The sequence below is a fragment of the Castor canadensis genome, chromosome 12, assembly GCF_047511655.1.
Source record: "Castor canadensis chromosome 12, mCasCan1.hap1v2, whole genome shotgun sequence".
NCBI classification, from domain to species: domain Eukaryota; kingdom Metazoa; phylum Chordata; class Mammalia; order Rodentia; family Castoridae; genus Castor; species Castor canadensis.
In genome coordinates, this window is record NC_133397.1 from 83358970 (window position 1) to 83377605 (window position 18636).

General features: G+C 39.1%; 2 protein-coding genes across 3 annotated transcripts in view; both read right to left on the reverse strand.

The window, feature by feature from the left end:
- Positions 1-3682, reverse strand: part of Ckap2l (cytoskeleton associated protein 2 like) — a 44668-nt gene extending 40986 nt beyond the window's left edge. The window contains exons 1-2 of the mRNA XM_074050270.1: positions 3551-3682; positions 801-867 (exon numbers count right to left, since the gene is read on the reverse strand). Of these exons, the coding sequence (XP_073906371.1) occupies positions 801-867; positions 3551-3587 (104 nt within the window). The 5' untranslated portion in view covers positions 3588-3682. The remainder of the gene's footprint in view (positions 1-800; positions 868-3550) is intronic.
- Positions 3683-8886: 5204 nt separating this feature from the next.
- Positions 8887-18248, reverse strand: Il1a (interleukin 1 alpha). 2 transcript variants are annotated; one of them, XM_074050271.1, is made up of 7 exons: positions 18179-18248; positions 17498-17552; positions 16300-16348; positions 15009-15237; positions 13371-13499; positions 12145-12269; positions 8887-10039 (listed from the first exon to the last, which is right to left on the reverse strand). In XM_074050271.1, exons 2-7 carry the CDS (start codon positions 17542-17544, stop codon positions 9851-9853), a joined length of 768 nt encoding a protein of 255 aa, XP_073906372.1. In that variant the 5' UTR covers positions 17545-17552; positions 18179-18248; the 3' UTR covers positions 8887-9850. The 2 variants fall into 2 exon arrangements, with proteins under 2 accessions (XP_073906372.1, XP_020043272.2); XM_020187683.2 differs by having other exon boundaries at positions 13320-13499.
- Between the last annotated feature and the right edge of the window lie 388 nt (positions 18249-18636).

Below are 18636 nucleotides of genomic sequence, written 5' to 3' on the forward strand. Positions count from 1 at the left end.
TCCTTCCCTCTTTCTCACTTTTTTTTTTCTTTTGTGGTACTGGCTATTGAACTCAGGGCCTCAAGCTTGCTAGAGAAGTACTCTACCACTTGAGCCCCCAGAAAGACATGTGCCTCAAAAGAAAAAAAAAAAAAAAAAGAATGATTGGCATATTATAGATACTAAATAATATATGTTGAGTAAATGGTTTTGGTTCATTTAATCAAGGAAATAGAGTTGAGTAAAAACCCAAGGTAAAATTAAGGGTGACAGCTAATTTTGTAAAAATTAATTTTCAAATAAAAATTGAGCAATCCAAGTGGGAAAAAAATACATTAATAAAAGATAAGAGTCTTCCTCAAAAGTATAAGTTGGAGGTTCTTTGTGTGCCCGTATTGTGGACTGACTATAAGTGGCTCTCTTACTTTAGAAAGAAACACTAAAATCAGGGTCAACAGCTTGATTAAAAGCTGTCTTCATGAGAATCAATTTTACCAGTAAAAAGAAGAGATAAGAAAAGCTTCAGCATAGTGAATAACATTGTAGGTCCTTTCCTTTTTTCTTTGTAGACCATTATAGCAATAATGCTTGAATCTTTGCCAACAGACTAGGTATTACCCAGGAGGTTTTATCATGTCTGGACTGAAATGCTTTGTGTGTGTGTGTGTGTGTGTGTGTGTGTGTTATCATAGGATCCCAACCAATGGAGGCTGAGTAGGTTGCAAACAAAAAAGGGCTAAGGCTATGTTTTTAAAAGGTCTTAAATTGCTATTAGCAACCAGAGTAACAAAATTGGCATAACTGTGGGGAGAGAAACTCACTTGGTGTTTTGGTTCTTCAGTTTTCCCTTGGCTGCTAGGTACTCCTGGAGCTTTCTGTGCCGCTCTTCTGCAAAACACAGAAGCAAACAAACAACAGAAATTTAGCTCAAGATTTTAACCAGTTCATTTATAGATGATATTTTCTATACTGACTTTGTCTTTGCAACATAATGTGATAAAGTACCCAGTCCTGTAAGTTTGCCTTCAAGTTTAATATTAACATCAACAATACCATTTATATGTTAAACCCTGTACTAAGTTCTTTATACTTACATTACTTCTTTAATCTATAAAACAATCCAATAAGGTATTTTGGAGTCTGAAATTCAAACAAGGTAAATGACATGCTTTAAGTTACCCAGCTAATATGCAGCAAAGCCCAGAGCCCTAAATCAAGTCAATGTTCTCAGCTATAACACACCCCACTTTACATGAAGAATTCTTACTAGCCCACCTGAGCTGATGAGCCAAGGCTGGTCTTATTAATTATGTTTTTTTTTTGTTGTTGTTGTTTTTCTGAGGAGGATGATGATTTTTACACATAAACCGTTACCTGGTTCCCATTGGGACTAAAGAAAAAAATAGGTCAGGTTAGGGGGTTTACTGGCAAACATCTATGTGATAACTTTTTATGCAATGCATTTGTGAGAAGATGAAATGGCAATACAGATTTAGCATCCTAATCTATAAATCTGAAATGCAAAATGCTCCAAAGTCTAAAATTTTTTGAGGGCCAACATAATGCAAGTAGAAAATTCAATCTTGACTTCATGTGACTGGTCAGTCAAAATGCAGGTGCACCATAAATACTGTATAAAATTATATTCAGGCTGTGTACATGAAAGGTAAATTAAACTGGGCATGGTGGCTCATGCCTGTAATTCCAGCTACTACAGGAGGATGGCAGTTTGAAGCCAGCCTAGGCAAAAGCAGGACACCCAAGGTTGAAAAATAAACTAAAGCAAAAAGGGCTAGGGGTATGGCTCAAGTTGTAGAGCACTTGCCTCACAAGCACAAGGACCCGTGTTCAAATCCCTGCACTGCAAAAAATGTAAATGAGTCTCACACTTAGATTTTGATTCCCTAACACATCTTATTATGCATACAAACATTCCAAAATCTGAAAAAATCTCCAATCTGAAAGACTTCTGGTCTTTGGGCATACCACCCTGAACGCATCCGATCTCGTCTGAAAGACTTCTGGTCTCAAGCATTTCAGATAAGTGAGACTCAAATTATATTTCTGCCTTCAAGAAGTTTCAATCTACTAGTGGAGATAAACACAACAATAGTTACAATATATGGCAAAATCCAGGTGTCATAAGAGAAGGTCAAAGAGCAAATTATGGAAGCTCATCTGTAGGGAATGGTTAGGGGAGCAGGTGTTTGGGAAAGACTAAGATTACATAATGATTTAAAAAGAAAAAAGGTTATGGGAGTGCAAAACTATTCTTAACATCATCTAAACTGGGTTGTTTTGTTTTGCTGATTCTAATGCATCCTCATCAGACAGCTGTAAGAAATACAACACATAGGTCTGTGCCAGGCAGTGTAAAGAGCAGGAGTTATGGAATCTACCATATGGGTTTGGAGTCCCAGCTCTGTGGTGGAAATGTAAATTAGTGCAGCCTCTATGGAAATCAGTATGGCAGTCCCTCAAAAAGCTAAAAATAGAACTACTATATGACCCTGCTATACCTGAAGGAATACAAGTCAGCACACAATAGAGATACCTGCACATCCATGTTAACTGCAGCACTATTCACAATAACCAAGCTATGGAATCAGCCTAGGTGTGTCCATCAACAGATGAATGGATAAATACAATGTGGTATGTATTTACTATGGAGTATTAATCAGACATAAAGAGTAAAATCATGTCATTTGAAATAAGCACTCAGAAAGACAACTATCACACGTTTTCTCTCATACGTGGAAGCTAGATGTAAAGAAAAAACAAATAGACATGAACATAAATGGGGAACTACTGGCAGGGAGGAGAATATGATGCAAGTACATTGTAGGCATGCACGAAAAGGTCATAATGAAATACATTTTAAAAACTGAAAGATAAAAGGGGGAGGGGTGGGAGGAGAGGGAATGAGAAATACAGGAGTGAATATTATTAGAGTTCTTTGAATGCACAACGAATCCCCCACTTTTCACAAATCATATGTGCTACTCGACAATGTGAAAAAGACATCGTGAGCACCTGGGAGCAGGTGGCATGCGAGCAGAGTATTGGAGGGCAGGAGAGGGCTGCAGGTAGTCTAGGAGGTCAGGGCCCGCAGGAGCTTGGCGGCAGCGCTGACGATCAATCCACCTCCCCGCCTGCAGCAGGCTGCGGACCCGGCTGGAGACTGGGCCTGGGGTCAGACCCCGCCTCCCGGTCCCCGTCAAAACTCAGGTGTAGCGCACAGAGAGCCACACCCAGCACTGCGGGGGCGGACAGCAGCGCTCCCCACGGGGGCCGTGACCCGGGCAGGCCGCCCTAGCTTATCTCCAACGTGGGGACAATGACACCGTCTTGCAGGGCTGCTACAGGGCTTACAGGGCCCCCCGCGCACAGTCTTCGCTACCACGGGTTCAGATGTCTCCCTGGGCTTCAGGGCCTGGGCGCCACGCCCTGGGGAGACTGAGGCAGACACAACAGCGGACCGGTAACTCCCGCGGGAAGGACTCACTCTATGGCCTTCCTGTTTCTCCAGCCTTGTTCTCTGCAAGAAACAGGGACACGCATTTGTACTCACCCGCGGCGGCGGCAGCGGAGGACCCAGGCCCCACCATGACTCCAACAATGACAGTTTTTTCTTCAAAGGCCGCGCCTGCAGCCGAGGTCGCAGCACCGCGCGTCTGCCCGCTCTCATTGGCTTCCGCACGTTTGAAACTTGCCAATCGGAAGCAGGAGAGGGCGGGCCAACAGGAACTAGACCTTCTGCGGAACTCTGCGCTGGGTCCTTTGATTGGCAGAACGTGCAGCTCACGTCGGCGTTAAAGGCGGTGCTTTTGGTGGGCGGTGGAGCCCGCCTCGGAGACCGCAGGTGCGGCTGTCATCTCAGAGGCTGAGTGTCCCAAGGCGCGGTTGTGGGGGGAAATGTAGTCTGGGCTGTTCACCAAGGGAATGACAAGGCACTGCTGCCTTAGACCCCCGAGGTCACAGGCGCTATATAAAAAAAATGACTCCCCCTCCTCCCCCCAATCTAGTTAGGCGCCTCACCACCGGTATGTAACTCTATCCCTTACAGATCCGATAAAGTGACCTATTTCTTAGGGTGGCTCTTTTTAAATTTTAGTGATGGTAAAATATACATAACAAAATTTATCATTTTAAGTTTTTTTTTTTAAATTGTTGTACTGGGGGTATATTGTAACATACACAAAAGTTCTTACAATGTATCATAGTTGAATTCACCCCTTCCATCAATCTCCTTTATCTGCCCTCCCCCCCCATTCCTAGAGTTTCAGCAGGTCTCATTTTTCCATTTACATACATGTGTACATGAATATATCCACCATATTCACCCTCCCACACCTTTCCTTATATACGCTCCCCTACCACTTAAGCCGTGCCTCCAGTACTTCTGCTTTTAGTTTTTCAGTTAGGGTCTGGGATGGACTTTGCCTGTGCAGGCCTCAGTGTTGATTCTCCTACCTCTGCTTCCTGGGTAGCTGGAATTTCAGGCATGTACCACAATGCTCAGCAGAGTGGCTCTGTTTTAATGCATATTTTTGATTTGGCTCTTCTGGCTGGGATGGGAGAGGAAAGCCCAGTTGTCCTGAGTCCCCAGGTGCACCTCATGCCTCTTGTTTCCATCCTATATTTTTTTCATTTGATGTTGGCCCTTGGTTTCAGCTAGTCTGCAGTTTCATGAAGAGTTCTGGGAAAGGTTCTTGGCACCATGTGTGTTAAGGTAACTCTTCCCTTGACACTGGAGAGGTAATGGGTAGAGAGAGGCCAGGCCCTTGTTTGAGGGGGTTCACTTCACAGTTGGGTACTGACCAGGGCCTGAAGACACAGCAGCAGCTTTTTTCTTTGGTCCTAAGTAGGTTGTTTGGAAAAGAATCATGCAAAGGTTTCTGGACTTACACACTTTAACATTTGCTTAAGTAGTATAAAGTATGGTTTTAAAGAATCAGGAAAACTGAGAAGAATTTCAATTAAAAATCTGAACTCTGTCTAGGATCATGACTTTGTGCCTAATGGTTAAACTAGTAGCTTGGCAAGATCCTTCTTTGTGAATGAATAAGAAAGGGGCTCCTTCACAGACAGTTTAGGAAAAATGAGAGGGGCTCTTCTGGTCTTTGGTTAAACTAAGTGATTGGATGGGTGGCAGTTTTAGAAGTCATCTTGCCCTGTCTCCTACCCTGTGGCAGAGTATTCGCCAGATCCCATGTAGGTATTGCACTTTTGCAGGAACGCTGCTAGTGTTGGGGAGCTTTCTTATTATGAACCTTTGCTTATAATGAGCTCAAATATGCCATCTTCTTCATTGGTCTTCATCCTTTTGAGCAAGATAGGTCAGTTCTACATTCTTTTCCCCATTCTTTGGATATTTGAGGGACTATTTTGTAGGATATGAAATGTGGGGGAAAGCTAGGCAGGTTTAAAAATCTCATTTCATCCAGAAGAGTATCCATAGCAGATATCCTTGGTCCTGGTGGCTTTAATGGATTTCGATTGCTCTCATGCTAAAGATGTGTAAGTCCCTGAGGGGCCTGTCTTTGCTTACTTCTTCAGCTTTAGCTCAGACCACTCTTCCTTACTCACTGTCATTGAGGTATACTGCTTTTTCCTTCAGTTCCTTTCCATACTCTTCTCTTTGGGAACCTAACCCCCTCTTCCTCCTTTCTCCTAGTTAATTATTATTATTTTTACTGTATCAGCCTTACTGAGATATTACTTACCATGCAATTCACCCAGATACAGTGTACAATCCAATTTTAGAACATTTAATCATCTCCTAAAGAAACTCCATACTCATTAGCAGTCAGATCCTATTCTCCTCTCCCTTAGCCCCTGGAAACCATTAGTCTATTTCTATAGATATGTCTGTTCTGGACATTCTATGAACATGGATTTGTGTAAAATGTGGTCTTTGCTCCTTTCACTTAGCATATTTTTAAGATTTATCCGTATTGCAACATATATCAGTATTTCATTCTGTTTTTATGATTGTATAATATTCCATTGTATGGTTGTACTCCATCTTATTTACCCATTCATCAGTTGATGGACATTTAGGTTGTTTCTGTTATTTGGCTGTTATGAATAATGCTGCCATAAACATTTATATGTAAGTTTTTTGGACATATGCCTTCAATACTCATGGGTATATACCTGCTATCATTTGTTCTCTCTGAAACTCTTGCTAAAATTTGACTGGTGTGGTAGGGTTGGGAGGTGGGGCCTGTAAAAGGTGATTAGGTTGTCAAGAGGGACCAATGCCTTCCATGTAATACTGAATGAATTCATAGGAGTCTGGATAAATTACCAATAGAATGGTTTGTTATAAAGTGAGCTTAGTGCCTCTTGCTTGCTTCTTTGCATGCAATCACTTGTCCTGAAGAAGCACAAGGCCTGCACCAGATGCAGCTGCCCAATCCTGGACTCCCCAGCCTCCAGAATTGTGAGCCCAAATGAAGATCTTTCCTTTATAAATTACTCAGTCTCAGATGTTGTGCCATAGCAATAGAAAATGAACTAAGAAACACCTTATGAGTAGAATTAACTAGGTCATATGGTAATTTTATATTTAACCATCTGAGCAACTGCTAGATATTTTCCAAAAGCAGTTGCACCACTTTTCATCCCACCAGCAGTGTGAAGTTTCCATACATCCTCAATAGCACTTGTTATTGTCCATCTTTTTGATTGTAATCATCCTAGTGTGTGTGAAGTAGTATCTGATGTGGTCTTCATGTGTATTTCCTTGATGACTAATGATGTTGAATATCTTTTCATGTGCTTATTCGTCACGTGAATGTACAGTATTCTTCAAAGATATGTCAGATCCTTTGAACATGTTTTTTTTGTTGTTGTTGTAGATACTGGGGTTTGAACACAGGTCCTCACACTTGCTAGACAGGCACTCTACCCTTTGAGCCAAGTCTCCAGTCCCACCACTTTGGTTATTTTTGAGATAAAGACTTGCTTTCTGCCTGGGCTGGCCTGGACTGTGATCCTCTTATTTGCACTTCCATCTATGGATGAGAGGCTGTGAGCCATGTGAGAATGGATCTCCTGAACATTTTGCCCAGGCTGACCTTGAACCATGATCTTCTACCTCCCAAGTAGCTAGGATTATAGACTTGAGCCACTGTGCCCAGCCTCCTTTGCCGACTTTAAAAATAGATCATGGTCCTAGCTTTTTTATGTTGCCAGAGCAGAATCCTTGGGCCTGAGTAATTTGTACAAAACAGGGACTTATTTCTTACAGTTCTAGAGGCTTGGAGGTCCAAGGTCAAGGGGCCACATTTGATGAGAACTTTCTTGCTGTATTATCTTCATGGTGAGAAGGAGAGGGGGAGAGAGAGAGAGACAGAGACAGAGAGAGAGAGAGAGAGAGAGAGAGAGAGAGAGAGAGAGGAAGAGGAGGAGAAGGACAGGAGGGGAGGAGAGAGGAGAAGAGAGGAGAGGACGGACTGAGCTCATTCTTTCTTTGATCAAGAATCCATGCCTATAATATACAATAACAGGAGAACTGAGCCCTCATGACCTTGTTGCATTGGGGATTAAGACATATTGAACCATAGCAGTCATTTTTTTTCTATCAAGTATTCTTAGCTCTTAACCATCCTTCAGTCTCAGGCAAATCATTCTTTTCTCAAGGAAGGTTTTCCTGATTCACTTTGTGATTAGCTTGTCTGTTCTTTCTCCCTTCTTGTCTGTAAACTGAGGGCAGAGGGCAGATCATTATATTCATTGTGTTTATCATGAAACAGAAACTCAATAAATATCTATTGAATGAATAGAGTTTTCTCCCTTTCAAAGTACCTACACTGTGGAGAAGTAGCTGCAAGTCCATGCAGTATTATCACTAGTTCTTCTAGCCCATACAACTCCAATTCATTTACTCACATATCATATTAGACTTTGCTAAAAATTATGGCAAAAGTCAAAATACAATATAATGTAGAAGTTGGAAAGAAATGAGCACAGGCAGGGTGAAGTCACCAAAGATGACTGACGGCTGGTCAGAGACTTTACCTGATGGTTTACAGAATGCTTACCTTCCCCGAGTCATGGTTTCAGAGCTTGATTTAATTGTTATCTTGATTTGGATTAGGCTCTGAGGGTTGAATTCACTAAGTAAAAGCAAGAACAGCTACTCAAGTGAAATAATGAATTGATTGAACACTAAATCTCTGGTGCTTTGCTGACCTCTTTCTGTGCTACATGCTTTTAACACCACAGATCTTTGATTTGGGAAGAGGGAGGGAGAGAAGGAAAAGGAGCTGAACTCAACCTTTTATTAATAACTGACTCCAAAATAACTAATTCCTTTTAAATCTTGTATAAATTGGTGTTTTGTCATGTAATCATACATTCACTTAAAAAGTCAGGAAAACATATAACCAAAAACCCATAAAACTTACAAACCATTCAATCATTGGGAGATGAGAATGGTTAACATTTTGGTGTATGCCCTTCCATAATCTTTTGAGTACAAATGATAAGCATTTTAAATAAAAATAGAATCATACTGCAAAAGCATTTGATATGTATTCTTTAGACTCTACAATGTACTATGAACATAATAAAAACAAGCTTTCCAAATTGCAGGTCTCACAAATGAAGAGGGAGAACCAGTATGTGTTAGTTTATATGGACTCCCTCTATATATACATATGCACTATATACGTAAGCTTTAACTAAAAGCTTTTTTGTAGAAAAAAAAACTACAAAATATTGGTTTGGTTTTATAAACTAGTACCAATTGTAGTTGTTTATGTGAAATTTTACTATTTGTCCCTAATTACCATGCAGTCAAATAATGGTGAAGATAACAACAAAACAACCACCTCACAAAATAAAACCAAAACAAAACACCCCTCCAAAATCCAGACAATAAAGATAACAAATAAGTATGTGTTAGATTAAATTTATTGTTCTATTCAATTATGACTGATAATAATGTATCAATCATTATATTTGATAGTAATATAACACTAATCACAATTTTTAGAACCCAGAAGAAATACTGGTTACATTCCAGAAAAGAGTTTAGATAACAGTGGTTCCGTGGTTGCCAAAATTAAGTTCCTCCCAGTTTTATTTTTTGCATGACTTGGACCACAGTGTCCTTGTGTAACTACATCTGACTCAGCCCGTAAAACTCTGTTATTGATAATGCCTGGCCACCCTCAGAGGATGCAAAAAGTGGCCATAAATATAATAACATATTATAATTATCTTAAATATATTTATAAATACAGATATAAATAATTAAAAATAACATTCCTTGGTCTATCTTCTTGAGGCTCAGCTTCAAGAGGTATTTTATCAAAATTACCTCCCTGAGTGGCATAAAAAATAGGCAGGAAATATGTGTCATCCCTCCCTTTTGAAAATGATAAAACTTTGGCACCAGAAACTTATTGTATTTGATTAAAGGTCTATCAGCAACTTAGAAGCAGAATGCACACAGTTGAGATGAAATCGTGGCTTCTCATTCCAACTGTTACTATGTGTGTTTTTTAGTTCTTATACCTTAGTTAACCCATCTCTAATAAGGGTAGACTCTTTTTGGTTGCTACAGTCAGTAGCCCTAGTCCTTCTAAGAATATTATGAAAAATAATAATTATAATTATTGGTACTGTGCAAAGTATAGGGTGTTCTTTAAATAACAAATAACATTATGTATTAGTGTTGGTTCCATTAGACTTTGTTCTTCTCTTACAAAGAGGATAAACATTCATTTAGAATTACAAAGGCTCAGCACATGCTCAGCAAATGACTAAGAGTAAAGAATTTGCCTTCTCCATGTACATGGTACATACAGACTGTCAACACTCCACTAGTGTGGAGACTCCAGAGCTAAGGCTGGTTTTACGATATCTGAAAGTCTGTGATAGACGGTAGCCCCTTTGCCATGTGCACTAAAGTTTCTTCGTTTGTGGCAATGAACAACTCTGGATGGGCAGCTGATGTGAAGTAGTTCTTCGTGCCATGAGTTTCCCAGAAGAAGAGGAGGTTGCTCTCACTCTCTGTGATGGTTTTTGGTGTCTCAGGCATCTCCTATGACATGGAAAACAGAATTCTATTACAGGGAAAGAAGAGACTAGAAAAGAACTGAAACACAATCCCTTGTCATTGGCCTTAGTGGCAAACTACTTTAGGTCTATGAGTCTGATGTGATGATACAGGTTCATTAGTCATTCACTCATTCATCAAGCATTTGTTACATACCTATTAGATGTATGGTCCAGTCTATTAATCAGTGTGGATTTCCTTAGCTAATTGTACAAAAATCTAAATTAATCACAAAGATTGCAAACAACACTGGTATCTTACTCTATTCAGGCAGGTGGGGTGAAACATTGTCTGTGCCCTGCCTTTAATATTGTCACATAGCATTTTGCATCAAATCTGAGCACTGGTAATTCTAAGACCTCTAAACATTTTGACTTCTAAGTGTGAAAATTACATCTTTAGGGAAAAATGTAGCTTTTAGATGACATCTGTCCCCACATTTAAGTAAAAAGTGAAGGTTAAGCACACACACACCCACACACCCACACACACACACCTCTTCCCAGGTTTATCAGTAGTTGAACTGAGATTGAATACAATCTCTTTAGATTGTACTCTCCCTGTGAGTATGAACAGAATCTAACAATACTTTCATGGAAAAATAAATTTCAAATTCCATGATGAGATGCTCCTTCTCTTCTTTTTCAAATATAAAACAAGTAAATGTCGCTTTAAGGTTTCCATGGGGTTCTCAATATCAGCAAAGAGTTTCTCTTCTTGTTGGCTATAGCTCCAAAATATGTCTGTTTCTTTTCACCTGTTTTCATTACCCTAACATGATTGCAACCATAACCTTTTATTGGACTCTGTGTTTTCTCTATTCTCTTCCTTCTTGTCTAATTCTCCTTTTAGATGTATAAACGAGGACAGGACACTGCACTATCTAAGACCCTTTAATGGTTCTTCCTTCATCTTACCTCAAATGAAATACAAATGTAAGTGCTATAAACTCTGCATATTTTTCTTCCTTGTACTGCCCCAGCTCCAAGAGTTCTCCTTCTGATCCTTGCAGCTGGCCTTTGGGCTCATGAAACTCTAGGGCTGGGTGCACTTAAACCATTCTGTTTAGAACGCCCTGCCGCCACTGGCCCCTTGCATGTGATGTTCCCAACTGTCATCAGCTGGGAACATTCATCTAAATAGTATTCTGCCATTTCTCTCTCTCTTAGCACTCTGTTAATTTTGTTTACAGGATCTTATACTTTTTGCTGGTCCCAGAAGATTTACTGTGGTCCCAGAAGATTAAGTTCTTCTATAAGGCCAGGGATTTTCACTCACTACTGTCTCCATAGCTATTGGCACTACACTTGAAAAAATAGAAGGCTCTCAGTAAATAATGCTTGTTGAATGCATGAGTGAAGCTTGCTGCCCTACCCTGTAGATAACATTTTCACTTTACTTGATTCAGACTGAGAAACACATACACCCACTTAAATTGCAGTTGGGGAATTGGAGGCATTGGATTATACATTTACTGAAGAATTACCTATGTATCAGTGAAGGAAACATCAACGCGCAGCACTCACATGCGTGTGTGTGCGTGTGTGTGTGTGTGTGTGTGTGTGTGTGTGTGTGTGTTTGAAAGGGAAGACAGAGAAGATGGGGCTAGGATGAGAGATAATGGTAGCACCAGTGAAGAGGGAGAGGCACTGGGGTGAGAAAGCCAGTTTGACTCTTGGCTCCCAGCTTTTGCTTTGTGTGCATTGGCAGGTATTTATTTAAGTTTCTTGGAGGCAGATCACATTGTCCTAATGCCTAGTGTCACGTAGGTCAGTTAGTAGATGTCAGCAAAGACGAATGGAGCAAATAGATGCCCTGGGATTGGAGATGAATAGATAGATTCAGGCAGGGCAAGGAGAAAAAAGTTAGAAGGCAACTTATTTCTTTTTTTCTCCTGCATCTCCAGTGTCCTCATTCACAGACCCTTCCTAGGATTGTCTCTGAGTATAGGTCAAATGGGGGTGAGGTGAGCAGGTGGGTATTGTGGTAGGAAGGAAAGAAGACTGTATCTCTCTATTAGGGGCATCTGGCTACTGTTTACAAACAGTGGGGTGTAAATGAGGATAAGTTAGAGACCAAAGACAACTGACCTTTAGTAGCACTGGATCATCTTCTTTTTGCACACTCACAAACAAACGAGTTTTTGAGATTCTTAAAGTTACAGGAAGTTTAGAAGCCTCCGTGACTGGTATGTAGGCACCCATGTCAAATTTCACTGTCAAAGAGAAGAGCCCAAAAGAAAGTAAATCCTTTGCATTTGTATTAAATCAAGTGTTTAGACAGATAGTGTTTGTGTGCATGTGTGTGTAATTAAGCCCCTGATGTGTAAATAAATACGTGGAGGTCATGATTGGAAGTCTATCTATTATAGAAAACCCAGGGGACCAGCATAGGACTGTGGTGGTATGCATTGAAAATGGCAAATACAGGGCTGATGGTGTGGCTTAGTGTTAGAGCACCTGCCTAGTATGCACAAGGCCTTGGGTTTGATCCTCAGCACCAGAAGGAGGAAAAAGGCAAATATGTAGGAAAGTTGTATGAAATAATATTAAGTAGTTAAATAGAATACAAAATAATTTGTAATGGTCATAGAGTGGAAGGCATCCAACCAGAAAGAGTACTGCTTATTTATTGCAAAGTTGCCTCTTTGAAAATAATTTTGTATACTGATGACTAGTCCTGCAGCTAAAACAGGTCTATCTTGGAAATTGGGTCTGTGTGACAAAAATTTTCTGACACTAAGTTTCATTCTTTAGATCCTATTGCAGCTTATTGGCTGTTTTGTCTCACCATTATGTTATCAAAGATATCAAGGATTTTCCTAGTTTGATGTTATTCATAAGTTTGATCATCCAGCTTTCTAATGGAGAGTGATTGCTTCTCATTGGGTTCTGGTTAAATTTGACTAAGTCATTTAATATTTCCAAGACTCAGTTTCCTTATCTTTAAAATCAGGGATTAAGAATATCTACAAGAAACAGATAGACAATGTATACTCCACTTAGTGCTCTCAAAGATAGGGGATTCTTCTTTTGTGTAGCTTGCATATTTGGCTGATATGCAAGATATTTGGCTGATATGATATGATTTGTCTGTCCTTGCCCGGGATTTCCACTGGGGGTAATGTGCTTCATTCTATTCTAGAAGAATTCAGAATTATGCGAAGCCCAGGATGTACAGAGGTTTGTGCTTTGAAAGCAGAATGCTAGGAAAAAAAGTAAAGAAATAAATCGAAGGAGGGGAGGGTGACAAGTTGGCTATTTACCTTCAAGGTTAATTGTTTGATTGTTTAATGGGACAGCCTTGAGATATTGACCTGATGTGTCTCGAATTATACTTTGATTGAGGGCATCATTCAGGACAAATTGCTGTTTGATGATCTTCATGTATTTGTATCTCATATTGCTCTGGAAGGTATGAGTGGCTGACCGGGGATTGATGATTTCTAAAACAATTATCAAAAGTTCAGATTAATGTCTAGGTACAAATATAGATAATGTTCACATGTCTAGGTACAAATATAGATAATACTCTCATGCTAGTATAAGCGGGAAGTAACTCTGGAAGGGATATAAGGAATAGTCCAATATAGATGAGGAAATAGAAGTGAAATCAGCTGTCAGCAGTAGACTTGATTCTAAAATTAGTCTTACTACTACTTACTTGCTTCTTTTTAAACTGATTCCTCATGAAATAGTTTTCTTTTTTAAAAAAGAGATTATTTGTGCAACTTTTCCATTTTTGGTTGTTTGAGGTTTCTAAGTATCCCCATCTATATTTTAAATGAATGTACACTGAGATACAAATATGTAAAAATTATATATGTCATTATTATATATATAGTATGAATATGCACTTGAGGGTATAGGTCTACCATCTTTCTGGACAATGGTATATATCAATAGTTTCACAAATCCTGAAAACTCTGAGTTAATTTCACTTCTAGGAGGCTATTCTAAGGAAATAAATGGTGGCACATATGAAGATTTATCAATAAAGATGCTTATTGTCGCTTTCTTTATAATGGTGAAAAATTAATGCTGCAAAATGTCCTCAATATATTGCTAAGTAAAAAAGCTGAGCATAAGATTATATATAGTATATTCTTAATACTGTTAAAAATTTTTGGGTGTTTGTATAAAGAAAAGACTAAGGGAACATACTATAGTGTTGACGTAAACTCTGAGTAGACTTGTATGATTATTTAGGTTTTATCATAAAAACAGGAATGTTGAGTTGATATTTCATGTGGAAGCATGTATAGTAAAAATGTGGAAGAAAACCAGGGTTTTCATAGTTGGATCAAACTGAGTTAGATTTAAGGGTCTTCCACTTACAGATAGTGTGCCTTTGGGCAGGCTACTTGTCTTAATGGGCTTCATTTTCTCATATGTAAAATGATAACATAAGGTTGTTTGGAGGCTTAGAGATATAGTACAGCCATTAATAAATTAGTAGAGCTAGTGGTGTTAAAGTTCTAGTAATAATGATGTCAACAGCTAACATTTCTGAGGTGGTTACTGTATACAAAATGTTATTCTAATCTATGAGTTTAGAATTATTGATTCATTTAATCTTCACAGCAATCCAATGAGGTAGGGAGTCTGATTATTTCCATTTTACAGTACAGGGAATTGATGGTCATGCCGAAGGATACATAATATGCAGATGTCACCTAGTAACAGAATATAACTACTTTTTCTGGAAAAACTAAATCACATGATCTTTACAATGTGGCCAAGAAATAAGCCTGTTAGCAAACATTTTAGACTCAATCCCCTGCTTACCACTCCCCAGAGAGAGAACAAAAATTACTGTTTCTTTGTTATAGTTACCAAGCTAATGTCTGGTTGCCTTCTTGTTATTCTGACTCCAGATTTTATTTCCCCATACTCTATTGTCCCCATTTACTTAAAACTGGTGAACAAGAATATTATTGTGCTTGATCTCTTACCTTCTTCCGTATCATTGGTAATGGCTTCCAGGTCATCATCAGTGATGGTCTGATTTAAACTCAGCCATCTCTTCTTCAGAATCTTCCCATTGGTTGATTTTGCCACCACCACTAAGCCTTCCTTGAAGTTGAGCTTGGATGCCTTAGAGGTTTCAGAGGTGCTCACAGACACAAATTTATCCATGCAATTCTCATGAAGTGGGCCATAGGCTGCATCATAGAAGGATTTCTGTGAGGAAAGAAAATGGCAATTGAGAGGCTGTCCATGGCTATGGAATGAGACTCCTTTCAGTAGGAACTGTAGCCTATAGACTTAATGAGCAGGAGCTCCATTCAGTCTTGGGTAACCCATATTAGTCTCCCCCTTCCCCCTTCTTTCTCATTTTTCCTCCCTCTCTTCTTCCCTCCCTCCCTCCCTCCACACTCTCTCCCTCCCTTCATTGCTTCCTCCCTTCTTCCTTCTTTTTTAGATCTCTCTGAAAGCATATGATTTCTAAGACATGAAATAGGTTAACAAATGATCCTAGTAAGTGGTAGCCTTCCTGAACATGTACAGACTTTTCTTGTCATTATTTTCTAAACAACACAGTGTAATAATTAGTTTCATAGCATTTAAATTGTGTCAGATATTAGAAGTAATATAGAGAAAATTAAAACTATAGTGGAGGATGTATGCAGGTTACACACAAGTACTATGCCATTTAATATAAGGGACTTGAACATCTGCAGAAGTTGGTAATCCATGAGGCCTTGCAGCCAATCTCTAATGGATGCCTCAGGATGGTTGTTCCCCTAGGAACAACTTTTAAAGCCAGTATTACAGACACACAAAATAACAGGTTGGTGAATGTCTGTAAATTTCTCACTTTCAATTGACCTGCTCCCTCTCCCTCAGCTTCATGGACTGTTAGGTTTGGAGAGCTATCTCTAGCCTCTGGTGCTGGTATCAGACCACAGCATGTCATGTTAGGAGATAGATGCTTGGTGATATGGCCTGAATGAACTGTCTCAGATGGTATAACTAACATCCTGAAGCAGACTGACCCAAGAGACTCTCCAGCATTACAGGATAGTCCTACTTTGTCCTGGAAAAGCCAGTGAACATGAAGAATACCCTCAATTACTAGCATAGAGAAACAAGTGGTCTCATTTATAATGAAGAAATGCAGGTCTCTGGATCTCTAGTGAGGGTAAAATAAAAGTATCTAGGATTCAACCCACTGTTGTGCTTTTTCTGGTGGAGGAACTACTGAGTATCAAAAGCAGACCCATAGAACAATCTTTTGCTTACCTGATTTAGAGAAAGTTGGTCAATGGTGGAACTGTATTCTTCATTCTCACTGTCAGAAAAAGACAATGAGACTGTAATTCTGAGGGCTGGGGAAGTGGTTCAAAGTAGTAGAGCACCTGCCTAACAAGCCTACTAGCATGAGGGCCTGAGTTCAAACTCCAGTACCACCAAATAAATAAATAAGCAAATAAGTAAAAAACAGATTTGAAGAGACTGTAATTCTGTTTGTTATCTCACTGTGATCACTGGGCATAATATTTTAATGACCATATTAGCTTTGAGTAGAGAGAACTCTTTTGCATGCACGTGAAACACACACACACACACACATATAACACAAGCACACACAAAGACCATTACTCTTTGAAAATTAAGGATTTTTAGGGATAAGGATGTGTGGCTCAAGTGGTAGAGAGACTGCCTAGCCTGTCTGAGGCCCTGGAATTAATAATTATTAAAACAGGCCTGTACTTTATTTGTACTTTATCTGTAAAAACTTGGCTCGACTAACAACTTTATTTGTATTACAGAGAAAAATGTTAAGGTTCTTAAGGGAAAAGAAATACTTCTGAAACACCATATATGTCCTAAGTTACTGATTGTTTTCATGTATTCATTAAGACAGATTTAAGAGTTTATATTTGACAAAATATCCAAGCTATCTTGTTTTTTTAGCCTTCTTTGTTTTAATATTTATTGTAATGGAAACATCATATTAGTTCTGTAATTTTAACTCTTTGTTCATTTGTCTTTCTTCTGTATCTGACTGAATGAAGTTTGACTGTGTGTGTGCATTCACGGGTTCAAATTGATGTGGAGCCATTTCCTCCTCCTGACTGGGATCATTTTCCTGAGAATGGATTCTCTCTCAGACAGGCTATTAAAACCTATTACTGTATTAGAACACGTGAACTCAATTGAGGCTGTGACTAAGTCAATATTGACACTCATGATGGACTCAGCAAACCTCAAAAATAATTTTTCTGCAATGTCCATCTTCTGGACAGCGTAATTTCAGTTTAACATGCTGGATATTTAGTTTTCTTGGGTCTTCTCTGAACCTGCTCTGACTTCAAGACCAGTATGCATCTCCATAGTTTTAGCCTGGCCCTAGGCTGGTCACTGTAACTCCTAGCTGTATTCTGATGAGTCATGAGTCCCCCCATTAAATCACAAAAGATAGAATCTGTTTTTTCACCTGTAACAATTCTTCAGGTCTGCAAACAGGTCAGGAACTTCAGCCATCTTAACTTCTGCAACAGAGAATACCAGTGGTTATCAGTTTAGCCCATTTCTGAATCAATACCTGCAAAAGCAGCCACCTCAGCTTTGTGCTTCTTGAGAAACTTCATTAAATGACTTAGCCCATACTCAGCCTTTTCCATATTCTTCTCACTCATCTTCCATTGTTTTTATGTGCATCTACTAATTTGTAAACTTCTTTCAGATGGGTTTATTTATCTTGGTATTCCTTATGTGCCCAACCCAGGGCATGGCACATGGTAGGTATTCAACCAATGCTTGGATAAGTTAAGAGAAAAGTAAAAACCACAATAATGAAGTATATGTCTTTCTTAGAGACAAGAGAGTTAGAAATTTTCAGTTTTTGGCAGTATAAATTCCCTCCAGAGGAGGATTTGGCTATATCATGGATGCCACCTTCATATAAAAACAGTTTGGCTGTCCCTCAGTTCTCCATCAGTAAGACAAAAAAGCCAGTTTCTGAAATCTGACTGTGATTTCTAGCTCACACATCAAATCAGGGAAGAATAAGAAAAGAAAAAAGGAAGAGCTTTTTATAGAGAGTAGTTTGAGAAAAGACAGTCAAAGGGCAGAACAAAAGATATTTTCAAAGCCAGAGATGTGACAAGGACAATACCTTTGCCGACTCAAGTGCTAATGAAATGACTCCCTCTCTGCCTGGAGACTTAAGCTTGACTCAGGCTTCTTTGCCTTTTATAATTGTCTCCCTCAAGTAGGTGTGGCCATGAGTGCGTCAAGGGGAAATTTACAGGAAATAGTTGTTTTGTGTTTTTTAAAAAATGTTCATTCAAGTTGATACTGACCAGAATAATGACAGATTATATACTTGGAGATACTGTTTGCAAAGATGCCAGGAGTTACCAACTTGGTTCATTTTTTATTGTTTGCTCCACACATTTATAAACACATAGTCTTAGAAAAAGGGAAGAACAGGAGGAAGCTTATCAAATTTCTAAGAATACATGATAAAGGAGGATGGAAAAAAAATTCCCAAATCAGAATTATAGTTAGATAGAGTCCGAGAGGAGCTTAGGAGCTGTACTTTGTGTTTTGACTTAATTTATTTGTTTGCTC